The 26,969-nt window shown below is 44.7% G+C and overlaps 1 protein-coding gene across 2 annotated transcripts in view; it reads left to right on the top strand.

The window, feature by feature from the left end:
- The window catches only part of RSL24D1 (ribosomal L24 domain containing 1), a 93,895-nt gene that overhangs the window by 51,303 nt on the left and 15,623 nt on the right, over positions 1 to 26,969 (top strand). For both annotated transcript variants that reach the window (XM_044078942.1, XM_044078944.1), the window contains 2 exons: positions 26,107 to 26,179; positions 26,389 to 26,452. In XM_044078942.1, the coding sequence (XP_043934877.1) occupies positions 26,107 to 26,179; positions 26,389 to 26,452 (137 nt within the window). The remainder of the gene's footprint in view (positions 1 to 26,106; positions 26,180 to 26,388; positions 26,453 to 26,969) is intronic.

Raw genomic sequence — 26,969 nt, 5'->3', positions numbered from 1 at the left:
TTTTAAAGACAAAGAAACAAGTACAGCACTCTCCAGGACAGACTTCCATGCCTAAGAAACAGATGCTCAAAATAGCCGAAGACCTAATTACTTTGATCAGGGGTTCCCATCCCCCTCCTGATAAGAGGCCTAGGCAAGACACTGAATATGATTCCTCTGATGAGGTTTCCATTTCCTCTGACTCCTCTTCAGCATCAGAATCCTCATAGGGAGGAATAGAGTATCCCTGTTGTGAAGAATCTATTCCTTCAGCTTCTCTTCCTGAGGATTACTCATTTGGGGAAACCTTGCATACCATGAGGGAGCATTTCCACTGGGAGAGTCAAGATTATTCTGATTCTAAGAAAAGGCTCAGAGACTTTCTTTTACTACCTCAGCACAGACCTCTTGCTATTCCTCCTGTTTTAGACATATTTTCAGAGTCCGGCCTGTCTCCCGATTCTTTACCTCCTGCACCTGTTAAGCCAGATAGATACTACTGGGTTCCAGATTCTCATAAATTTCTATATAAAAACCCTGCAGCTGACCCAGAAACAATTTCACAGGGTCCCAAAGGGGTCAAGGCTGCTACTACAAAAAACTCTGTCCCCTCAGAGATTCTAGGGCACTGGACAGATGGGGGGAAAAAGTTTACACTTCTGCTACCTTGGCTGTAAGGGCTTTAAATTGCCAATTTCATATGCTTAAATATCAGCAATATTTAATGTCTCTGTTAAAACAGAAAATTCTGAATGTGCCGAGAACAAGGAATTGCAGGATTTATTGCATGCAGCTGAACAAGTGGGAAAACATACTTTACAATGTGGTTATGATTCACTGGAGGCCTCTTGCAGGGCCGCTGTAACAGGCTCTGTTATTAGAAGGCATGCTTGGTTAAAGGAACAGACTCTGCTTGATCATGTTAAAGCAAAATTATTGGATGCTCCATTGCAGCATGATACTTTGTTTGGTATTAAGGCAGAAGAGGTATTAAAGAAAATGGAGGATAAAGCTAAATCTATGCAGACAGTGAAGGATTTCTTATAGGTGCAGCCACCCAGATTTAGTAGGAACTGGCCTTCTAAAAATTGGTCCTTTCCCGTGTCAGACAGGCCACAAAGAGGCAGATACAGACGCCCTAGAGGCAGACAACAGCCCCAGGGCTCATACAGGCCCAAACAGTAGGGTGCTTCTACCTCCAAAGGCGGAGAAGACAAAACACAACCATACAGGAAACAGTTCCAATGACTTCCCTCTGCCAATGCTAAGCATTTTTCTTTTGGCAGCACCCTTGAGAGGAAAACTAGCACTTTTTTCACAAAATTGGCACATGATTACCCAGGACAAATGGGTCTTAAATATAGTCTCTCAGGGCTACAGGTTCCACTTTCACACCCTTCCAAAGGCAAAAGATATGCCAGACCTGCCACACAATCAATTGACAGAGGCACAAAGCCAAGTTGCATCCCTCATGGACATGAGGGCTATTCACCCAGTACGACGACAAGAGCAGGGACAAGGATTTTACTCAAGACTTTTCTTAATACCAAGAAAGGACAAAGCATGGAGACCGTTTCTGGACTTGTCTATTCTAAAAACTTTTCTGGGCGTTCCGAAATTCAAAATGTTGACTCTGCAGCAGCTTCTGCCCATGCTGGGCAAAAAGGCTTGGCTTGTAACTTTGGACCTCAAAGAAGCATACCTGCATGTCCCAGTCAGACAATCTTGCAGAAGATACCTCAGATTCATAGCTGGCTCAATGCACTACCAATTCTCTGCACTGCCCTTTGGCTTATCTACTGTGCCCAGGGTCTTCACAAAATGCCTGGCACCAGTAACTGCATTTTGCAGACAAAGAGGAATTCAAATATATCCCTACCTGGACGACTGCCTTATTCAAGCAGAGGCCAAAGACATTCTACTAAAACATTTGACGGTTGTAAAAAGATTACTAATTTGCCTAGGGTACGCAGTAAACGAAAAGAAATCAAAACTAGTACCCTCTCAAGAGATGATATTCCTGGGTGCAAGCTTAAATACAACTGCCCAGATGGCTTATCTCATGCCAGACAAACAAAGGCAACTGACTTCTTACTTGCAAAACATGGCAACAAAGACCCACTTATCTGCAAGAAAAATTCTGCAGGCCCTGCGTTACATGGCCTCCTGCATTCTGCTAATTGCATATGCAAGACTGCATATGAGGAAACTACAATGGTACCTAAAAAATGTTTGGACTCAACATTGCCACAGCCTGGAATCATTAATTTCACTCATTCCCTGCCTGCAACAGGAGTTTCGATGGTGGGCACAGGCCTGTCACCACAACAAGGGACAGCCATTCACTTTACCCACAGCCAGGCAAACACTAACAACAGATGCATCAGATTATGCCTGGGGGGCCCACATGGCAGAAAAATATATTCAGGGCACATGGTCCCCAAGCCAAAGGCATCTACACATCAATCAAAAAGAGATGCTAGCTGTACAAAATGCCCTGACAGCCTTCAAGGACCTACATCCAGGACAGCTGCTGATAAAGACGGACAACACCACAGTCATGTGGTACATAAACAAGCAGGGGGGCACACATTCCGACCCCTTCTGCAGACAAGCTATGATTTTGTGGAACACAGCATTGACTTGCCAAATACACCTGCAAGCACAATTCCTGCCAGGAAAAACAAATGCTCTGGCAGACTAACTAAGCGGAAACCTCATGGACCCTCAAGTGGAAACTAGATCCACAAATCTTCAGCATGATAAGAAAATGGGGACGCCCAGACATAGATCTTTTTGCCTCCCCTCACAACTGCCAACTTAAGAGATTCTGCACAAGGACTTATCACAAACAAGCATGGAAAGTGGATGCTCTGTCATTCAGCTGGAACAACCTTACAGTATATGCCTTTCCTCCACTGCCTCTCCTCCCCAAGGTACTCCTAAAGGTCAGACAAGAGAAGCCACAGATGATTCTGATTGCCCCGGATTGGCCACGCCAACACTGGTACCCAATCCTAAGGAGCTTGTCCCAAGGCCCAGCCTGGACATTGCCTCAAATTCCTCATTTACTGACGCAACAAAACAGTCAGATCCTGCACAGCCAACTCAGAACTCTAAATCTAGCTGCATGGCGGATACTGTAACCATTCAGAATACACCTCTCTCTAAAGCTGTTATGGATGTCATTTTGGAGGCCAGGAGGCCCAGCACCAGAAAATCTTATGGAGGCCAGGAGGCCCAGCACCAGAAAATGTTATGCAGAAAAATGGAAGAGATTCTGTGCTTGGAACCAGGCACAAGAAATTGGCATGCTTGTTCCAAATATTCCTCAGATTTTACAATATCTGAGATGCTGGACAAAGGCCCATCTTTCTCATCAATTAAGATCCATGCATCTGCCATTTCAGCTCATTACAATACAGACTCGCCTATTTTTTCATATCCATTGCTTAGGCAGTTCCTCAGAGGGGCCAAAAACATAAGACCTCCAAGGAGAGCACCAATACCTGCATGGGACCTCAATTTTGTGTTGGAAAAACTCACACTACCACCTCTTGAGCCAGCCAATACAGCTGAGATAAAATTATTCTTATGGAAAACAGCTCTGCTCCCAGCAATAACTTCAGCAAGAAGAGTCTCAGAGTTACAGGCACTAATGGCTGTGGAACCTTTTATTATCTTCCATCCGGACAGGGTTTCTCTTAAGGACAAACCCAACATTTATGCCTAAGGTAGTGTCCAGTATTGCTCTTAACAAAACCATTCATTTGCCTACTTTTTACCCAAACCCGCAGAATAAAGGGTAGAGACTTCTGCATTCTTTGGACATACACAGACAGCTACACTTCTACTTGGCCAAAACTAAAGCTTTCAGAAAGACTTAACAACCTTTAGTGGCATATGCTGCAGGATCACAAGGAAAGGCCATCTCAAAGCAGACTATTTCAAAATGGATAGGACACTGCATTCGTTTCTGCTATTCACATCATGGTAAATCGGTGCCTAAGGGCATTAGACCACATTCTACCAGGGCAGCAGCCACCTCAACAGCCTTTCTCAGAGGAGTACCAACCAAGGATATTTTGGAGGCTGCAACTTGGACTTCAGTGCACACTTTTGCAAAGCACTACCACTTGCCTCTTTACTCTAAATCCAGAGCAGGCTTTGCCACTGCAGTCTTGCAGGGCCTTATAGCCACTCCTAATTCTATTTAGACCCAGCCGCCCAACCTCAGCTTTGGGATTCAACCCAAGTGTAATGACTGCAACAGTGAAACACGATGAACATAGTACAGTTGTGTACCTACCATAAATGTAGATGTTCGAGTGTATTCACTGTTGCAGTCCAGGTTACCCACCCACCATCCCCCCTTTCTTTGCTGGGACTTATCTGTACTTCTCTATCCTGTACAACCTAAGTGGTGTATTTGCTTGTAGATGAAGGTATTGTTTATTTTAGTGCATGCTTTTATTAGCCATGGTTTTTTTTTTTTTTTTTTTTTTTTTTTTTTTTTAGCCTACCCTTTTCAGGGCACCTGACATCTGGGGCAAGAAAAAGTGAAGAAAATTGAGTCGGCTGCATCTTTTATACCCCTGGCGCACTGACGTCAGGGAAGAGGCAACAGCAACCGACGCTGGACCAAGACTTTGGAATTCAGGCCGACTGCGGGTAGCCTGCCAGCAGGATAACCAAAGTGTAATGACTGCAACAGTGAATACACTTGAACGTCTACATTTATGGTAGGTACACAACTGTACTTTACTTGTGTTGGTTAATACCAAGTCAACGATATTATCATCTGTTGTAGGGGGTGTTGACCAGCTGGTCCAAGGCATTTGCACTGGCTTAATCAAGCAATCTCTGGGTATTTGTGTTTTGGCATGAGTAGTTCTTAGTCTGTGGTTGGATAGTCAGTCACCCATGATCGTAATATATGTCATGTATAATGTTTGTGAACTTGCTAATATGGTTTGATTACTTTTATACAGATGTAAGTTTGCCTGTGTCATAGGTGGCGACTCAATAAAGGTGTTTATAAAATACACCTAGATCAGGAACCTGATAGATTCCAACTGATTTGTCATCATAAATTACTAAAGATGGTAACAGTGAAATAGTTGTTGGAAAAGTAGCATGCCTTGTAGTAATGTAAAGTAGTAATGCCTTGGTGTTGGTTGGGTTATGTTTCAGTTGATGTGAAGGTGGCCATGCAAGAATAGAGTCCAAGCAGTCTCCTAAAATGGTATAATCTTGCACTGACCTGGTCAGCAGAAAAGGTAAAGTGATTTGTATCCGCATATGACACCACTTTGGGGTAGCATTTACACACACTGAATAATAAAGTTGTGTTCATTTGTAAAAGTTTCTAATGCCTCTTTTGAACCTCTGATACTTACAATCCCATTTTAAAGGGTTCCTTCGTACAGACTACTTTATCCCCAAAAAATATTTCCTCTAAAGGATATTCAGGGGACAAAGAATCTTCTTCATCAGATCCCAAGCCCAAAGGAAAGTGTATTTTTGAAGTGTGCTAAGGATTCTTCACCACACCAGAGTCCAACTTCTCATCAGAAGAATCAGAATCCCCAGGCTTCATTGATGGGGTGGATGACCAAGGAGTAGTGGCAGGCAGTCCCTGTGGTAGTCCCGAGCCATGAGGGCAGAAAAACAGCCCTTGAGTAAAGTCCTGCCACTCTCTGTTGGAGTCATTAGCTACGGTAGCCACATGTTTGGTTTTCTGATTCTTTTTTAAGGGAACATCTTCTTTGACAAATCTAAGAGGCTCTGAGCCCCACCTTGATTTAGTGAGGGTACCAGACACCTCTTGGGGAATCCCTCTTGGCCCTTCAGATATAATCAGTTGTGGTTCACCCTCCATATTTGTACCAGATATATGCACAGCCTCAGTGGATGTGCAAGTAGGTATTTCAGTCTCTGCCTCTAACTGGGTGGTGGCAGAGGGAACTGGTTGGTCCTCGGGTTCCTCATTCAACACGGAGATGTCCAGTAAAGGCTGGACAGCAGAAGATTCAGAACTTGAGAGATATCACAGTGAGTATGGTTGTGCGCATCACTTAACCAAAAAAAAAATGGCACTTCTTGTGCCTGCCCTTGTAGGGAATCTGCCTCCTACACTCGCATTCCCCTTCCTGGATAACACGAAAACAAACCGCAAGGAGAAAAACTGGAAGGAGGGAACCCTAGCAGGACATTTACAGGTTTGTAGGCGTGTACTTGGCTAAAGACCACATGGGGCCTTTTTTAATCCAAGTCATGCTTCCCAAATCTCTGACAAGTTCTGGTACCCTAGATAACTGTACGCATGAGCTTGGTACCCTAGATAACTGTAAGAGTGGGCCAGGGAGATGAGGCTGGATTGTGTTAATTGGCTGCTGGCTAGTGGGGGCTGGTTCACATCGCCACAACAGTCAGGAAATCCTATGTGGCACATCTCATCACTAAGGGCTTTTTATCCAGAAAAAAGGAGGTCATTGTCCCACTGTACTCATCCCTCATTAGACCCATTATAATTATTATAATGCCCCGTTTCGTATGTACCTCACAAGACATCTGCAACAGCTGGAAAGGCCACAGAAATACCTCACTAAAAGAATCACAGGCCTAAAGCAGATGCCATATGCTGACCGTCTTAAAAAAAAAAAAAACTCCAGCTATACTCTGTGGCATATCGTCTACTCGGAGGCGATCTCTGCTTAACATACAAAGCCATGTCAAACCCTGAGCTGTTGGACATGCTCCACTTAAAGAAACCCCAATCCCTCAGAGCCACACGCTCCAGGGATCTAAACCTTGTCATCACAATGAACAAAACATGTTGGAGGGATAGGTTCCTGACCCAGAGACTCCCCATAATCTGGAATAGACTGCCCATACATGTCAAGCAGAGTGCCTCCTTGGCCCTCTTCAAAAGGAACTTTTGATGATTGGATGGGAGATGGGAAATTCACCCCGGGGATCATGTCAGTCAGTCACCCTGCTAGACAGGGGTCCAGAGAAGTAAATATTGTGGGAAGATATATCCAGGGAATTGTTATGGCTGTTCTTGTATAGGCTCTAGGGCCAATAGCCTAGTATAAACCTATGAACAAGCAGGGGTTTTGGAGAGGACACGTGTACAGGCGGGGGCATTGGAGAGGTGCCGTAAATAACTGTAAACGGGGGCCTGGGAGATGACGCATCTGTAGGCGGCCTGGAAGATGACACATTTACAGGTGGGGGCCTGGGAGATGACGTATCTACAGGCGGGGGGGCCTGGGAGATGACTCCTCTACAAACAGTGGCCTGTGTTCATTAAAGGCATAGGTGCTAAACTAGGGATGAATCTTGGGGATATGTTGTCAGTATGGTAGTTGTCTGGGGTGGATGACTTCCCAAAGGATACTATTATGCATTTCTTAGCATTTAGTTTTAGTTCATGACTCTGGCACCAGTTATTTGTCTGCGTCATCCCTTCCTGGAGAAAAGTTGTGTCACTGGGGGATTCTGTGACTATTCCTAATTTGCAATAATTTGCAAATTTAGTCAGCCTTTAACATTGCACTTTATTTCAGGGAAGTAAATGTCAAAAAGGAGCAGTCCCAAGACTGATCCCTGAGGGTCTCCACTTGTGACTGGCCTCTGTAGAGGTGGACTCCCCAATCCTAACTTCCTGGATTCTGTCTGTGAGCCAGCTTGCTATCCACGGGGTGATATAAGGTTTGTACCCAACCTCTTGAGTTTGTTGACAATGCCAGAGTGGGATATTGTGTCAAAAGACATGACCAGGTCAAGGTAAGCAGTGTGAACCATTTTGTACTCTATTGCTTTGCTGACCTTTGACCTTCTCAAAGAAGTTCACCAGGTTGAGTAGGCATGACTTGTCCTTGATTAAACCAAATTGGGTTGGGTCCAGTGTGTGGAGGTTTCCTATGTCATTATTGATGATTTCCATGATGATTCTTTTTATGGCTTTGAATATCAGACTAGTGGGACATACGGGTCTGTAGTTTCCAGGGTGTGTAGATAGCTCACCTTTGTGCAGAGGGATGGCTACTGATCTTTGTGTTTCATTGTTGCTGTCATCACATTTGGGTTATCCCTGCCAGGGTAGCCCTCGGCCGGCCTGAGTACCAGAGACTTAGTATTTCTGTGTCAGTTGCTGTCGCTTGAGGACTTGTGTCAGGTCGTCAGTGGTATAAAGGAAGGTAGCCGACACCATTACATCAGTCTTTCTTGCCGTGGAGCCTGAAGCAGAAGCAGTTTGCATGAGTGCCGGTTGGCCGCTACCCGAGTTTATTTTCCGAGTTGAAGTCTTTGAAAGCTAAGTACCCTGTTGGGGATCCTTTTTTCTTGCAGTAACCGATCTCAGAAAAAGTTTAATAATTGTCTCGCCTGGGGAAAGCAAATACCACACCGGGACTTCCACTCTTACTGCATCACTTGTCTAGGCCCAGACATTGACATCTCTCGTTGTTGGTTCTGTGCTTTAACGCCAGAACTATTCGTCGTCGGGCCCTTATTGTAGCTAGATATTTCCGTTTACAGTCCTCTAATTCCGATATGGCTTCAGTAAACCATCCGACAGCATATCTTCCGAAAAAACGTAAAGATAAAGAGAGACGGACCACACAGGACCAAACCTTCCGACAATGCTACTGCCAAGCTGGTCAGTGCTCTAGAATTCATTGAGGTGCTTTCGCAGCCTCTGATGCCTGCTTCAGTTAATTCGCAGACCTTTACCGAGACCCTTTCGGAGTCCGGGAGTCCGGTATGCCGCAGAGCTCTTCTTCGTCTACAGATCCTGCGGTCATCTCTACCTTGGATGGGTCTGGAGCCGCTGTGCAGGCACCGGCTTCTGAGGAAGTCCTTCACAACACTGAATTAAGACATACACCGACATATTCTTTCATGGCTACTATTCTTTCTAAAACAGAGTTGTTCATCGTGTTTCACTGTTGCAGTCATGACTGTAGGGTTCTCCCCTGCCGGCAGGCAGTCCTCGGTCGGCCAGAATCCCAAAGTCTGGGTCCGGCATCGGCTGTTCAACCATGCTTCCTGACGTCAGAGCGCCAGGAGTACAAAGCTGACAGCCGATGCCATCTTCCCCAGTCTTTCTTGCCTTGCGGTGATAGCAGTTCGCAAGTGCCGGTCGGCTGACTCCTGACTATATTTTCTGAAACTTCAGTCCGAAGACTTTCTTCTTCACTCACAGCTAAGTACCCCTTTGGGGAAACTTTTTTCTTGCTCCAGTCCGATGTCAGAAAAAGTTAGTACTTGTAATTTCATGTGGGAAGCAAATACCTCATAAGGATTTTCATTCTTACTGTATTCCTTGCTTAGGCCCTGACCACGATGTAGCTAGTTGTCGGTTTTGTGCTAGATTCAATCAACGTACTATTAAACGAAGGAACAATTTTGCTTTTCTTTACTTCGGTAGGCACTTTAACTACAAAATGTCGTCGGATACGGTTCCGGCTACCGGAGTTCACAAACGTCGCAAGGATAAAGACAGGCCTCCGAGGTCCAAATCTGATGATAGCGCACAAGCGGAGCCAGCTTCAGGTTCAGCCGTCGTCAGTGAGGTGCTTTTGCAGCCCCATGTCGTCGGCCATTTCAGAACCGATGGCCGAAATGGACTCTCATGAGGAGCCAACCAGGCCTTTAAATATTTCAATTGCAGGACCTTCGGACAATGCTCCTTCGGATGGGTCCGGAGCCGCTGTGCAAGTACCGGCTTCCGAAGGGGTTTTCAGGCCTACTCAGCTTCTAATAAAGGCAAAGCCAAAGACAAAGGCAAAGACTCCTCCTAAATCAAAGACTGCAACACAGGCCTCTTCTGAACCGGCTCCCAAGTCACAGAAACAGTTACTCAAGATGGCGGAGGATTTACTTACTATGATTAGGGGTTCTCATCCCCCTCCAGATAAAAGGCCAAGGCAGGATGTTTATTATGATTCCTCTGATCAGGCTTCTGTCTCTTCAGTTTCTTCTTCTGACCAGGAATATTCTTTCCCTCCTTATGAGGATTCTGATGCTGAGGAATCCATTCCTTCAGCTTTTCCCCCTGAGGATTTCTCTTTTGGGGAAACTTTGCATGAAATGAGGGAACATTTCCACTGGGAAGGACAGGAGTATTCGGAATCTAAGAAAAGACTTAAGGGATTTTCTTCTTCTCCCCCAACATAGACCCCTGGCTATTCCTCCTGTTTTGGATATTGTGGATGATGCTTTTTCGGAGGCTAACTTAACCCCTGACTCTCTTCCTCCTGCTCCTGTTAAGCCTGATAGATATTACAGGGTTCCTGATTCCCACCAGTTTTTATACAAGAACCCTTCTGCTGACCCTGAAACCATTTCTCAGGGTCCTAAGGGAGTTAAGGCCGCTTCTGCCAAAAACCCCATTCCCACTGAAAAGGATTCTAGATCTTTAGAAAGATGGGACAAAAAAAGTGTACACTTCTGCTACTTTGTCCATTAGGGCTTTAAACTGTCAGTTTCATATGCTGAAATACCAGCAATTTCTCTTGTCTGTTTTAAAACAAAAGCTTACTTCCATTTCTGCCTGTGCAGATAAGGAATTACATGACTTATCGCATGCCACTGAACAAGTTGGGAAGCATGGTTTACACTGTGGATTTGATGCCTTGGAGGCTTCTTGTAGGGCTGCTGCCTCCGGCACAGTCATTAGAAGGCATGCATGGCTAAAGGAACAAAATTTGCCAGAACAACTAAAAGCTAAATTATTGGATGCTCCTGTTCAGCATAATGTTTTGTTTGGATCAAAAGCTGAAGAGGTGATTAAAAAGATGGAGGATAAGGCGAAATCCATGCAAACAGTTAAAGATTTCTTACAGGTACAGCCACCAAGATTTAGCAGGAATTGGCCTTCTAAAAATTGGTCCTTTCCCACTTCAGACAGGCCTCAGAGGGGTAGATATAGACGCTCCAGAGGAAGGCCTCAGAGGGGTAGATATAGACGCTCCAGAGGAAGGCCTCAAACACAAGCTTCTTATAGACCTAGACAGTGGACTGCTTCCACCCCTAGGGGAGGAGAGGATAGGTCACAAATTCATAGGAAACAAACTCAATGACTCCTTCTGTTGGGCTGCAGGAACTTCTTGCCTGGAAGCCCCTCTCGGAGGAAAACTCTCTTTTTTTTATCAAAATTGGACTTGTATAACCCAGGACAAGTGGGTTCTGGATGTGGTTTTAAGAGGTTACAAATTCCATTTTCATACCCTGCCAAGGCCAAGCAGATGGCCAGACCTTCCAAAACATCAATGGACAGAGGCCTTAAACCAAGTGGAAGCTCTTTTGGCTATGAAAGCCATAGAATTGGTTCCACTTTGAGATGGGACAAGGTTTTTACTCAAGGCTCTTTCTATTCCCCAGGAAGCAAAACTCATGGAGACCCATTCTGGATCTGTCAGTCTTGAACACCTTTCTAGAGATTCCAAAATTCAAGATGCTTACTCTACAGCAGCTACGTCCAATGCTATCTAAAGATGCGTGGATGGTAACTTTGGATTTAAAGGAGGCATATTTACACATTCCCATCAGGCAGGAACGCAGAAAATACCTCAGGTTCAAGGCCGGATCGATGCACTTTCAATTCTCTGCGCTGCCCTTTGGATTGTCTACTGCGCCCAGGGTCTTCACAAAATGCCTGGCTCCAGTAGTAGCTTATTGCAGACTCAAGGGAATTCAAATTTACCCTTATCTGGATGATTGTCTAATTCAGGCAGACAGCAAGGATGTCTTACTCCAGCATCTAGAGTTTGTACAGAACCCCCTCAAGTTCCTGGGATTCTCTGTAAACATAAAGTCAAATTTGACACCCTCACAGCAGATAACTTTTCTGGGTGCTCTTCTAAACACCACAACCCAGATGGCATTTCTGACATCCGAAAAACAATTACAGCTGGCTTCAACTTTCAAAACCTTGGCAACTTTAACTCAGCTGTCTGCAAGGAGATTCCTGCAGGCTTTGGGTTACATGGCCTCCTGCATCCTTCTCGTACCATATGCAAAACTACACATGAGGAAAATACAGTGATACCTAAAAAGTGTATGGTCTCAGCATTGCCACAGTTTAGACATACTGATCTCCGTCCTGCCTTGCCTTCAAAAGGAATTTCTTTGGTGGTCCAGGGCATGCACTCTAAACAAAGGGGGAAACCCTTCTGTCTGCCTCCTGCCACTCGGATTCTAACCACGGATGCCTCGGATTATACTTTGGGAGCCCATTTTCAGGGCAACTGTCTGCAGGGCCTTTGGACAAAGGATCAGAAGCACCTGCATATCAATTTAAAGGAAATGTTAGCCGTTCAGAAAGCTCTTATGGCCTTCGGGAATCTTCTGCAACCAGGACAACTACTAATACAGACAGACAACACCACAGTTATGTGGTACATAAACAAGCAAGGGGGATCTCATTCCTACCCCCTTTGCAGACTGGCCATGGATCTATGGAATACAGCTCTAGCTTGCAATCTGGACCTTCAAGCTCAGTTTCTACCAGGAAAGCAAAACTTCCTGGCGGACAGTCTGAGCAGAAACCTTGCAGATCCACACAAGTGGATGCTGGACACCAAAATATTCAGGATGATAACAGCAGTCTGGGGATGTCCTCACATATAGACCTTTTTGCATCCCATCTCAATCATCAACTACAGATTTTTTGCACCAGGGCTTTCCACAAAGAAGCTTGGAAAGTGGATGCCCTATCATTCAGTTGGAGGAACCTCTCGGGATATGCTTTTCCGCCTCTTCCTCGGGTGTTATTAAAGATAAAACAGGACAAGCCCAAGATGATAATCTTGCTAGCCCCAAATTGGCCTCGACAGTTTTGGTACCCAACTCTAAAAAACCTATGTCTGGACCCCCCTTGGGTTTTACTTCGGTCTCCGAACCTTCTGTCCCAACATCAGGGTCAGGTTCTACACTCTCCTGGTTAATCCAGGGCCTTTGATTTCTTCTTTCCTACCCAAGCAGGTTATGGATGTCATTTTAGAAGCCAGACGTCCTAGCACTAGAAAATCTTATGCAGGAAAATGGAAAAGATTTTGTTCCTGGATGCAGGCTCAGGATTCGGATCCTCCTCTTCCAAACATTCCTTCAATTTTACTTTACTTGACAGATCTTTTACATAAGGGTCTCTCTTTTTCTTCCATTAAGATACATGCCTCTGCTATTTCTGCTCATTATAATACTGATCCTCCTATCTTTTCCCACCAGCTCATGAGACAGTTTCTCAGAGGAGCTAAGAATTTAAGACCTCCTAGATCTCCTCCCATTCCTGCTTGGGATCTCAACTATGTTTTGGAAAAACTAACCTTGCCTCCTTTTGAGCCTGATGCCTCTTCTGACATCAAGTTTTTATCTTGGAAGACAGCTATCCTGCTAGCCCTAACCTCTGCCAGGAGAGTTTCAGAGTTGCAAGCTCTTATGGCTGTGGAACCTTATATTATTTTTCATCAAGACATGGTGTCTTTGAGGACGAATCCTACCTTCATGCCTAAGGTGGTTTCCAAAGTGGCTTTAAATCAAACTATCCACTTGCCAACTTTTTTCCCCACTCCTCAAAATAAAGGGGAAAGGATCTTACATTCCTTGGATGTACACAGACAACTACGTTTTTACCTGGACAGAACCAAGGACATCAGAAAATCAGAACAATTGTTTGTTTCTTATGCTTCAAGTTCCCAAGGTAAAGCCATTTCAAAACAGACCATTTCTAAATGGATCATGGAATCAGATTTTGTTACACCATGGAAAGCAAATCCCAGGGAGTATATGGACTCATTCCACCAGAGCTGCTGCCACTTCTGCGGCCTTCCTCAGGAGAGTTCCTACCAAGGACATTTTGGAAGCTGCAACTTAGAGTTCAGTGCATACTTCCACCTCTCTACTCTAAGTCTAGGGCAGGCTTTGCCTCTGCAGTCTTGCAGGGCCTTTTAGCCACCCCTTCTTCTTTATGACCACCTCCCTTTCTTTCAGCTTTGGGATTCTACCCTACAGTCATAACTGCAACAGTGAAACACGATGAACATAGTACAGTTGTGTGCACCTACCATAAATGTAGATGTGTCTTCACTGTTGCAGTCTGGGTTTCCCTCCCTCCTGTCCCCTCTTATTTTTACTTTTGTGTGGTTCCTTTTTTCACCATTCTTCTGAGGTGCATTTGCAAAGGGTATGGGACCTTTCTCATTTTGGGACTCCTGACATCTGGGGCAAGAAAAACTAGAGAAGATGGCGTCGGCTGTCAGCTTTGTACTCCTGGCGCTCTGACGTCAGGGAGCATGGTTGAACAGCCGACGCCGGACCCAGACTTTGGGATTCTGGCCGACCGAGGACTGCCTGCCGGCAGGGGAGAACCCTACAGTCATGACTGCAACAGTGAAGACACTCGAACATCTACATTTATGGTAGGTGTACACAACTGTACTTTCCTTAGGCCCAGGGGTTGAACCACCCCCAAGAAACAGACTACCAGCCATTTTCTGGTGCCTACTCCCTTGCCTCAGTCACAAATGCTTAAAATGGCAGAGGACCTTATCGTGCTAATTAGGGGATGCCAAGCCACTCCCTCAAAAAGAAAGAGATCTGTCTCCAGTAGTTTTGTCTGAACAAAGATGAATGCGATGCATCTGACTATGAAGACATGGAGGCCCTCTCTACATATGAAGATTCTGATGCAGAGGAATCTATTCCTTCAGCCTCTCCCCAGAGGATTTTTCTTTTGGGGAAACCCTGCTTACATTTAAGGGAGCATTTCAAATGGGAGAGTCAAGACTACCCACAGTCTAAAAAGAGACTCCCAAGAGTTCCTGGACCTTCCACAGCACAGGCCCTTAGCCATCCCCCAGTCCTAGATGGGGTAGATGATGTCTTCCTTCAATCCAGCTTGACTCCAGGCACCCTCCCTCAGACTCAAACCAGACTGGTACTAGAGAGTCCCTGTCTCAAACAAATATCTTTTTAAAAACCCAACAGTGGACCCTGAGGTCAATACTCAAGGCCCAAAAGAGGTTAAAGCTACTTCAGCTAAGAATCCCACCCCCTCAGACAGGGATTCCAGAGCACTGGACAGATTGGGTAAAAAAAAGTGTACTCCTCCACTACTCTTGCTACCAGGGCACTAAATTGTCAGTTCCATACTCTTAAATATCAGCAACATGCCCTGGAACTCCTTAAACAAAATTCCCTCCTTTCCTGCATGGGCAGAATCTAAAGATTTACAGGAGTTAATGCACTCTGCTGGTCAAGTAACTAAACACACTTTGCTCTGTGGTTTTGATGCCTAGAAACTTCTTGCAGGGCAGCAGTTACTGGATCTGTCATTAGAAGACATGCATGGCTTAAGGAACAACCCATGCCAGACCATGTTTAAATCAAAATTGTTGGATACACCCTTGCACAAGGATAACTTATTTGGTACTAAAGCAGAAGAGGTGTTAAAGATGGAAGAAAAAGCAAAATCTGTGCAGACTGTTTAAAGATTTCTTACAGGTACATCCCCCTAGGTTCAGCAGGCATTTTCCTTCCAAGCACTGGTCCTTTCCTGCACCTAGTAAACAGGGCCAACCTAGGTCTCGTGGAAACAAACTTCCAAGAAAGCAGTCCCATGGGTTGCAGAGATCCAAGCAGTGGACTGTCTCTACTTCAAAACCAGGCAGTTCTAAGCCGTCCCCTTATGGTAAGAGCTCAGTGACTCACCCCTCTCGACCTCGCCTCTGCCCACCATCACATACCCCTAGGAGGAAAACTCTCCTTTTACTCAAGCACCTGGGCCACCATTACCAGGGACCAAAGGATTCTGACCTTTGTGTCTCAGGGGTACAAATTCTCCTTCCAACCCCAAAAGGTTTCCCAGGTCTACCACCAAATCATTGGGCAGAGGCTCAAAAGCAAATCCATACTCTGCTCTCCTTGGGAGCAGTAGAACACATTCCTGCAGAGCAGATAGGCCAAGGCTTCTACTCCAGACTTTTTCTGCTACCCAGAAAAGAGGGCACCTGGCACTCCATCTTCGCTCTATCCATTCAAAACATTTTCCTGGTGATCCCAAAATTCAAAATGCTCACCCTCCAGCAGCTGCTACTCATGCTCTCCAAGGACGCTAGGCTAGCCACCCTGGACCTAAAAGAGGCCTACCTCCACATTCCCATCGGGGAGTCCTGCAGAAAATGCCTTCACTTCAGGGCAGAATCCCAACACTGTTTCATTTCTCTGCACTTCTCTTTGGCTTATCTACTGCTCCCAGAGTTTTCACAAAATGCCTGGCCCCAGCCATTGCCTTTTGCAGACAAAGGAATAGTCAAATTTACTCCTGTTTAGAAGACTGCCTTATTCAGGCAGACGGACAGAAAAAGCTGCTCAAAAACCTGCCCTTTGTAAAGGACCTACTATAACCTCCTTAGGGTACATAGTCAACGAAAAGAAATCTAAACCGGTACTCAACAAAAGGATAATCTTCCTGGGAGCAAGTCTGGACACAGCATCCCAGATGTCATGCCTAACACCAGAGAAACAGTTTCCTATATGCTTACTTCTCTCAACTGGCCACCAGGCCCCAGCTTTCTGCAAGGAAAATCCTGCAAACTCTGGGGTTTATGGCATCTTGCATTCTCCTTATTCCATATGCCAGACTACATATGAGGAAACGTTACTGGTACCTAAAGAGCCTTTGGTGTCAACACTCTCAAGATCTGGAAACTCTTTTTTACCTATTCCTTGCCTGAGGAAGGAATTTCTTTGGTGGGCAACAGCCTACTCCCTCAACAAGGGACTGCCCTTCTCCCACACCCTGCTGCCCATGCCCTCACCACAAACTTATCAGACTACGCTTTGGGTGTACACCTGGATGGCAGGTGCATACAGGGCCAATGGAATCCCCAGCAACTCCCCCTGCACATCAGTCAAAAAGAGATGATGGCTGTGCAGCAGGCCTTGATAGCTTTCAAACCCATTCTCTCTCCAGGGGTTTTCCTGATCAAAATAGACACCACAGTGATGTGGTACATCAGCAAGCAGGGAGGAACTCACTCCTACCTGCTGGACAGGCTGGCCATGACCCTTTGGTTCACAGCCTCTTTCATGCAACTACACCTGTTAGCACAGTACCTGCCAGGCTCTCTCAGTTCCCTGGCAGACCAATTAAGCAGAAAACTTTTGGACCCCATGAGTGGCAGTTCAACAGAAACATCTTCTTACTAATAACTGAGAAATGGGAAACCTCTTTGCATCCCGCATCAACCATCTGCTCATCAAATTCTGCACCGGGAGGCTTCACTGCATGGGATGGAAAGTGGATGCACTGTCCTTCCCCTGGGTAAACCTCTCCGTCTTGGCCTTTCCTCCCCTACCTCTCATTTCTAAGGTACTGATCAAAATAAGGGAAGAAAAACCAAGGACCATTCTCCTAGTTCCAGACTGGTCAAGACAGCACTGGTGCCTGTTGCTGCGCAGCCTGCCCCCATGGAATCTTCTTTAGATTCCCAGCCTCCTAACCCAGAGGGAAGGGGAATTCATGCACCCCCAATTGCAGGCACTCTAATCTGGCAGCTTGGCTTATACCCTGACCCTTGCCCATTGCCCAATCTGTCATCCTCAGTAAACAGGTTCTGGATGTTATCCAAGAGGCCAGACCTAGCACCAGAAAGTCTTATGCAGATAAATGGAAAAGGTTCTGCACCTGGATCCAGGCTAAGGGGGCTTATACGGCACAGCCCTCTACCCCTTTCATCCTGGATTACTTAGCTGGCCTACTACACAGTGGTCTCTCTTTCTCCTCTATAAAAATTCATGCCTCTATTTCAGCTCATTTTTCCCTCTGAGTAGCCTCTCACACCCTCTTATCAAACAGTTCCTCAGAGGGGCTAACAACTTGAGGCCCCCCAGAAGGGCACCAACACCAGCTTGGGACCTTAACTTTGTCTTGGAAAAGCTCGCCCTGCCTCCTTTCGAACCAGCTTCTTCTGCAGAGCTAAAATTTCACTCCTGGAAGACTGTCTTCCTCATGACCATCACTTCAGCCAGAAGATTCTCTGAGCTGCAAGCACTCATGGCAGTGGAACCCTTCATCTTCCATGCAGACAGGGTATCCCTCAGAACTAACCCATCCTTCATGCTCAAGGTGGTGTCCAGTGTGGCTCTCAACCAATCCATCCATTTGCCCCACCTTATTTCCTAACCCTCAAAATAAGAGGGAATAATTCTGCACTCTCTCTAGATGTGCACAGACAGCTCAGATACTGTCTGGACAGGACTAAACCCTTCATAAAATCTGATCAACTGCTAGTTGGCTTTGCCCTCTGACCCTGAAGCAAAGCTATCTCCAAGCAAACCATTTCCAAATGGATAGCACACTGCATCTATTTCTGCTACAAACAGCATGGCAAGCCTCCCCCAAGGGACACACTCCATCAGAGCAGCATCCACCTCTGCAGCTTTCATCAGAGGCGTTCCCACCAGGGACATCCTGGTGGCTGCCACCTGGACATCTGTTCACACATTTATCAAACATTACCACCTGCCTCTCTTTTCCAAATCCAGGGCAAGTTTTGCCTCTGCAGTCTTGCAGGGCATGCTAGCCAGCCCCTAGCTTCCTTGACTGACTCCACCCTTTTCCTCAGCTTAGGGAATCTTCCCAAATGTGATGGTTGCAACAGTGAAACACAAAAAACATTGATAGTAATAGTAATATATAATTAGGTTGTTCAAGACTAGGATATATAGTGAACAAACAGTGTAAAACTAAAAATAACAATCTGAGTAAAAATGCAAAAACAGAGATAAAAATACGACAGAAAATTGTAACTTTCTGTTGACTGGTAGTGTAGATAGAATGATGGCAGTACAGGACAGTAAAATGGTGATTAGGTGGGGAAGCTGATAGGGATAAGGGGGTGGGGGAAAGGTACTGAGGGAATATGTGGGTAATGGGTGAGGGTGGGGGTGTCCATAATATAGTGAAATTGAGAGAAGGAAAAGAGGAGAGGTAGGTGGTTGGTTAGGCAGAAAATCCGAAGAGAGGAGTTGGGTAGGTTAATGGAACACTGGTCCGTAATAAAACAGGAGCAGAACCAAGAGTTAATGAGTTTTTCTCTTAAGGCTTTTTTAAATTTGAGACTGTTCGGGACCTATCTGATGGTTAGAGAAGTTTTGTTCCAGGACAGAGTCACTGTATAGCTGTAAGGAAGTGTTTTTCCACATTTAAGACAATTGTTAACTTTTACTGACATTGGTTAGAGCAAGAAAAAGGATCCCCAACGGGGTGCTTAGCTTTTTTGAAGACACTGGGTCTGAAACTCGAAAACGAAAATTTCAGGAGTTGACCGACTGGCACTTTCAAACTGCTTCTGCTTCAGGCACCGCATGGCAAGAAAGACTGATGTAATGGTGTCGGCTGCATGTTTTATACCCCTGACATCAAGGAAGAAGCGACCGCATCCAACGCAGAATTCCAAAGACACTGAGGCTGAGGGCTACCTGCAGGCAGATAACCCAAATCTGATGACTGCAACAGTGAATACACTCTTAACATCTACATTTATGGTAAGTGTACACAACTGTACTTTTTTAAATGTCGAAGTAAATATTTTGTAAGTTGATGTCAGGTCTGCTAAATTTCTTGATGCTCCCTACATATACTGTCTTTGAGTAGTTAACTCTTATTGCAGCAGTTATGTATCATTTGCAGACCTTCACTGAGACTGTTGTAATGCAAATCTTGGAGGTGTTTGTTTTTTTTCAAGGTAGGTGGAAAAGAACTGGAGGGTTTTAGATTTGGGAGAGTTACTCCTGGATCATGGCTCATGGGGGTGGATAGAGTGAACACTGGCCAAGTAAACTTGGAGGTAAAGCCCATGTCTGTCTTTGCAGTGTTGCAGCCCGTGCACCTTCTCACAGATCCATTGTTTCATAGGTTCATACTAGGCTGTCTGCCCTAGGGCATTTATAAGCCTAGCCAGAGTGTGTTTGGCTTTCGCCACCCATTTTAAATTAATTTTGCTATGCCCTTTTTCAAGATTAGTATACTGTGCCTCTGTCTAACAGTGACACAGAAGTGATACCCGGGGTAAACCTACGATCTCCCATCCACTCATCAAGATTCCTCTTGAAGAGAGTCAATGAGGGACTCTGCCTAACCTGGACTGGGATTTTATTCCAAAGTGAAGGGAGCCTCTGGGTTATGAATCTGTCCCTGCAGCATGTCCTATTTATTTCAGTGCTGAGGTTCAAGTCTCTCGAGCGCATAGCTCGATGGGATTTGGATTTTCTGAGGTGCAGCATGTCCATTAATTCCGGGTTGGACATGGCTTTATACGTCAGGCACAGATCGCCTCTGAGCAGCCGGTATGCCACTGAGTAGAGCTGGAGTTTCTTTAACCGGGCAGCATATGGCATCTGTTTGAGCCCTTTGATCATGTTGGTGAGGTACTTTTGGGGTCTTTCCAGTTGCTGCAGGTGTCTGGTAATGTACATCCCAAAAGGGGCATTGTACTAAATTATGGGCCTGACGAGGGATGAGTAAAGAGGCACGATGACCTCCCCTGATCTAGATGTGAATCCCTTCATGATTAGGTGGGCTATATAAAATGTTTTTCTAACCACTTTGGCCACGTGGTTGTCAAATGAGAGATTGCTATCAACTTGGGTCCCCAGGTCCCTAATTACTTCTTCTGTACTTAATGGATTACCACCTATGTGGTAATTTGTGGGCACTTTGTTTTTGCCAAAGGAGATGACTATACACCTTTAGGCATTTAGCTTGAGGCCATGGCTCTGGCACTAGTTGTCTGTTTCTAGGAGGCCCTTTTGGAGGATGCTTGTGTCGGCTGGAGAGTCGATTATGGTGCTCAGTTTGCATTTGGTCAGCCACAGTCCTTCTATGTTGGCCTGTACCTTCGAGAAATATATACCGAACAAGAGGTCCCAGGACTGAGCCTTGTGGGATGCCACTTGTAACTGGTTTGGAGTCTGTCATGGCTCCAGCAATTCTAACCATGTGGGTTCTGTCCTTGAGCCAGTTTGCAACCCATCTAGTGACATAGGGGTTTATATTTAAGCTGGTGAGCTTATATATAATGCCCGAGTGGGGTATTGTATCTAAGGCTTTTGCGAGGTCCAGGTAGGCTGTGTGGACCACCTTCCCCTCGTCAATGGCCTTGGTGACTGTTTCAAAGAAATCGACCAGGTTTAAGAGGCAGGATCTGCCCTTAAAGCCGAACTGGGTAGGATCCAGTGTCTGTAGGTCCCCAATATCTTTATTTATGAGGTCCATGATGATCCTTTCCATAGCTTTGCAGACCAAGCTAGTCAGGCTTATGGGGCGATAGTTTCCAGGATCCATTGAGGCACCACCTTTGTGGAGAGGGACCACTGTTGCTGTACGCCACTCTTTGGGTACATATCCTGTAGTAAGGCTGAGATTGAACAGTAGTTTTATGTTTGGGTTTAGCTCTTCTTGGAGTTCATGTAGGACGCAGCCCGGGACACTGTCTGGTCCCATTGATGCTGTGTTTTTTGCGTTGGAGAGGGCAGCTCTTACCTGAGCATCTGAGATGTCAGGGGGGCAGCACTCTGCTGGGATAGATATTTGCCCTTTTGGTGGGGGGATGGAGTTTGTGCTGAACATGTCAGCTAGGATGTTGGCAATGTCTGTGGGTTTGGTGTATTTTTTGTCATTTTGGACTAATTCTGAGCATATCTGGGAATTCCCACCCATTTTCCTAACATAACTAAAGAAAGCCTTGTGATTATCCTTAGTGTCCTGTGCAATTTTTCTCTCTAAGCTGGCCTTAGACGATTTTATGACTGCCCGTAGTTTTTTGCTAATACTGATCAGAGATGCCTTCCCTTTTTGGGATTTTGCTCTATCATGTAGTAGCTTTCTCCTTCTATTGTATAGTTTGTTTATGGCTGGGGTCCACCAGAAAGCACGTCTGCCTTTGGAGGATTGGGTATTGGTTTTATTTGGGATTGCATGATCTATGCATTCCTGAAGGTGTTCATAGAATGCGTTTATAAAGGATTCTGCGGTCTGGGCCGTATTTTCCACAGGCTCTGGGGCTTTGAAGGATTCCACCTTGGTTTTGAGGAGTGTGAAATTTGCTTTAGAGAAGTTTTTCACTATGGTTTTCTGGGCAGGGGGTGGGGTCGGGATGTGAATATCCAGTGAGATTAGTTTATGGTCTGATCTTACCAGTGAGGGATACACTTCTGGTCTGGAGCATAGACTCCCCATGTTGGTGATGATCAGGTCCAGTATGTTTTCCCCTCTTGTGGGAGTGGTAACATGTTGTTCCATAGCATTTGAGTTTATAAATTCTAGGAATCTTTGGGCTAGGGTGTTGGGTAGTTGAAGTTGCCCAATATAATGGTGTTTGGAGAGACCTTCATATTTTCCAGTGTTCTCAGGAAGGCCGAGTGGGGTTCCTGGGTTTGGGAGGGTGGTCTGTAGCAGGCTATAAACTGGAAAGCAGTTTTGTCCACTGTTAGTTGCACACGTATAGTCTCTGATGCTTCGTGCTGTCCCACCAACCTGGAGGTGTTTGGTATCTTTGACGAGTATTGATACTCCCCCTCCTTTTGTGGTTTGGTCCAAGTTTTGGGGCCGAAAAGCATGGTATGAGGTATAACCTGGTAGTGCTGGGGTGCTCTCGGGAGCCTTGAACCAGGTTTCTGTTATTGCACAGATATCTATGTTCTCCATGCTAAGGAGAGTTTCGAGTGCATGCATCTTGAGGTTTAGACTTCTGGCATTGTGAAGCATTACTCTTAGTTTCTTATCCCCTGTGATACCTATGGAGGTGGGTTTGTCTTTTGAGCCTTGCCTAAAAAAGGCACTATGGGGTAGCAAGAGCCTTTGCCAATATCCAAAAGCCCAGTGGTGACAGGTGCAAGCCATCCCTAGCGAAGCATCGTGGCTTGTTGAGCATGTCACCCCAGGCTGACAGGCATTGGATCCCCTTTGAATGACACCAATACTTAAGCCAATTGTTGAAATTGATCATCTTGTCTTCATATTGTGGCATCGTTCTTGGTGAGGGTAAGATGCTACTCAAGGTCAGGGTCATACCGGCCTGGGCTACATGCTCAGAGAGCTCCTCTGTCTCTTTTCATGTAGTCCAGGGAGATGTGTCTCAGGTCATTCACACCAGCGAGGACAATGAGTCATATTTGTGCTTGCCTTGGAGTGACCGGAGTGCTTGTGTTGTGGCGGATCCTAGCGCTAGACTGGCAGCTCACCGTGACCTTCTCCTTGTTCAGCCTGGTGAGCGGGACGTCAGTGTGCCTAAGTCACCTGTTTACAAGTGTATCAGGTGTGTTGTTTAGCCTTAAGGGCTGTGACTGTGCGGCACACTGGCTTTGTGAGCTATTTGTTGCACGTGTTTTGGTTTTGGGTAGCGGTTGCTTGGGTGTATGCTTTGGCGGTCTTTACTGCTTAGGCAGATTTTTATTTAGAGCCTCTGAGTATGTTTTTGTGTGTTTATGTGTTACTTTTGCTGTTGTGGTAGGTCTGTGTGAGACTGGAGTTGTAGTGAGTGTGGGTTCCTTCTCCTCCTGATTGGTTATGCCAGTACTGAGTTGAGAGAGCTTAGCCTCCAGTTTGGCTATATGGTTGCATCTCTCACATGTCTTGGAATTTGTTGGGAGGAGGAGGAGAGGGTTGTCTGTGTACATGAGGCAGTTGTAACATTGCCTCAAGATTCCCAGATTCACCAGCTGGACCGGAGAGGAGATTGACAACTGACCTTTGGACATGCTAGAATAGTATTGGGAATACCTTTATAATTGAAAAAAAGGGCCAGTGGGGAACTAGGTACTCAAGGGGAGTTTGTGAGGGTGTAGTGCTTTTAATTTTTTAGTGCTGACTTGTATAATTGCTTTATGCCAGGTAACTTAAATGCAAAAACGACAAACAGTAACTTTACTTCAAGTGAAACAAGGAAATAAGTAGAGTAAGCAATGCAGATATCACTAGTGATCCACAGAAGCGCCGAAAAGCCGCGTTTTAGGTGGAATTAGGGTTTCAGGGAAATAACAAGCAAACAAACAGCAAGCAAACAAACAGCAAGCATACAAACAAAGCTAGATTCAGCAGGCCTGGATCTAGTCTATGCTACAGCAAACAAGGTGTACCAATTTCAGTAAGAAGCAGTTCAAATATGCAGGCACTATAAGCCTTTAATCAGAAATTCCCAGCTCAGAAGGGCAGAGTCCACCCTTTCCTCCCACAAGAGTGCAGACCACGAACCCTCTTAATGCAAAATAACTGGCCTGAAGCCCAAGTGCTTAAAACAGAATTAATACATTTTTAGAATATCAGACACTGAGTCCTCAATCAGCAGTTCCCAACTTAGAAGGATGTAAGCTACCTGTTCTGCCACTACAGTGCAGACCACAAACCTTCCTAATGTAAAACAACTGGTCCGAAGCCCAAGTGCCTAAACTAAAAGGCTTAGAATGAGTTACATCAAGCAGTAATAAATACAATTGAGTACTTTTAAGATGACGCAAAAGCAAAATAAAGTAGGAAGAAACACAAATACAGTAAAAGCAGATAATTTTTTTTTTTGAGTGAGCAAATGAGTTGGGCCCAGAAGTTACAGGACAGAAACAAGTGCAAATGCAGGCCTTCAAATCAGAAAGTTGAGAGAGATGGAAGACCGCCCAAACGGCCAATAACTACAAATTCTGGGCTAGAACCACTCCTTATGTGGTAGACAGGTTACCTAATGCTTACTACTCCCACTGATAAGCTAGAAGGCTTCCCTCCAACACAGAAAGGCTTGGGGGGCTCAGAAGCTTACTAACAGTCATGGATACAGCAAATCTGTATCTGGAACACTAATTACAGGAAAGGTAGGAAACAGGCTTACAATTTTTTTTTTCCCAGAAAAGTAGCAAAAACAGTAGTAAAAACAATTCACATGCAGTGCAAGCTGGCAAACTTGAGTATGTAGCAATACTAGTCCACACACAGTTTGAAAAAATGTAATTAAATTAAAAAGGACTAAAAGCAATTGCAGAAAGGGTTTATTAGGTAGAATGCGGTGAAGAGATGGGACTGGAGGAGTGTCCTAGATCAAATCTACAGTGGGGCGGGCACTGCAAAAGCCACCAAATTTAAACTACAACCAAGAACAGGGAGGAGGGGTGGGGAAGACTGTTTCAACAGAGATGTGAGGAATCACAGTGCAAATTATAAAACCCAAAAAATATTTACTAATCTCTGTATAGTTGCAGAACAGTAAGACAATCGATATCTAAGCAACAATTTAGCTCTATAATACAGAATAATACAGAAAATATACTCTGCTCTATATATTTGCAGATAGTTTTGTAAGGCTGTTCTCAGCACACAGGTTCCAATTTAAATGCAGGAGGTTATTAACAGGTCAAATTAAGGGAACCTTGAGTTAAACAACACACAAGCTATATTAGTTGAAGACAAGGCAGAAAATGGGGGGTGGGGTGGGGAAGACAGTTTCAACAGAGATGTGAGGAATCACAGTGCAAATTATAAAACCCAAAAAATATATACTAATCTCTGTATATTTGCAGAACAGTAAGACAACAGATATCTAAGCAACAATTTTAGCTCTATAATACAGAAAATATGCTCAGCTCTATATATTTGCAGATAGTTTCGTAAGGCTGTTCTCAGCACACAGGTTCCAATTTAAATTGAGTCTCAAACACGTGGATTGGCATCACTGTAGCAGACTTGACTAGTTTTTCCTTAATTACTATTCATAAACTTAGTGAATTTAACTAGTATTCTGGCACTGAAGAGTGAAATACCTGTTGCGTGTTTAAGCAATGTGACTTGAACACACACAGTCCAGGCTCTCTAGACATTCTTTTTATGTGTGTTCCTCACATTGAATGTGAATCCGGTCATGAGGTGTGTGGAATGAATAATGCAGTGTCTGAAAACTCTTGTGGAGTTTATTTTCAGCGCGATAGAAACAGAATCCCCAGTGTCTTCCGTAACAAGCGAACTGCTTTTCCTTTGTTCCTCTCATGCTTTGTGTAAAATCCTTAAATATAAAGGAGAGGAAGAATAATGTGTTTTGAATCACTGATTTTTTTTTTTTTTTTTTTTCAAACTAGGATAACTCATTTGAGTTTGAAAAACGAAGGAACATACCAGTCAAATATAACAGAGAATTATGGAGCCAGACAGGTGAGATGCTGTAAATATCTTTTATTGTGGGAGATTAGAATTGTTAAACATTGGTGACGGTTGTAACAAGTGAAGAAACATTTGCGTTTGATGTATCCCTTGGTAGTCATGTAGTACTTTTGCAAAAGTGAATATTTGGACTAGTTCAAATAATATTTTATAAAAAGTGTAAATTCTTTATAGTTAACTATGTTCCTGCTTATTACTAGTCACTGCTATGAAGAGGGTGGAGGAGATCAAACAGAAACGCCAAGCAAGATTCATCATGAACAGGTGAGTGTTCTTTGTCAAACCAGTTACTCTTTTCTTTTGGAACTTATTACTTGATGACTTATTCACAGGCAGGGTTTGTAATGTGTGGTACACAAATGTATAAATGGGGGGTATGGGGTAACATTGTAAGACAAGGTCCATCCATTCTAATGCTGTTTGGCATTGGGCAGTTTGGCATCTAAAATCCTCCCCTAAGTTACTAATTCCCCTCCCTCTCACCTGGAATGCTGTATAGCTGGACATTCTTCTCCAGGTCTCTCTTGCCACTCAAAAAAGCTCGATTCATCTGAGAATGACTTCAGGCTACAGTTTACTATTTTTTTTTTTTTTTTTTTTTTTTTTTTTTTGCAGCAAATAATAGTGCAAGTGCAGCCTTTTTTCCTCTTTCTATTTATTTCTGGAACCAAGTTTTGTTTTATCCTTTAACTTTTAGCCTAGATGTTTAGGCATACACTTGTTTTGTTCCATGAGGGAGGCATTCTGTCTGCTAGGACTGCCAAGCCCTCAGTGCTGAAGG

Source organism: Protopterus annectens, chromosome 7.part1 (assembly GCF_019279795.1).
Source record: "Protopterus annectens isolate FY-2018-M chromosome 7.part1, PAN1.0, whole genome shotgun sequence".
NCBI lineage: Eukaryota > Metazoa > Chordata > Ceratodontiformes > Protopteridae > Protopterus > Protopterus annectens.
Note: the sequence above shows the minus strand (reverse complement) of the source record. Positions and strands in the feature narration are given on the sequence as shown.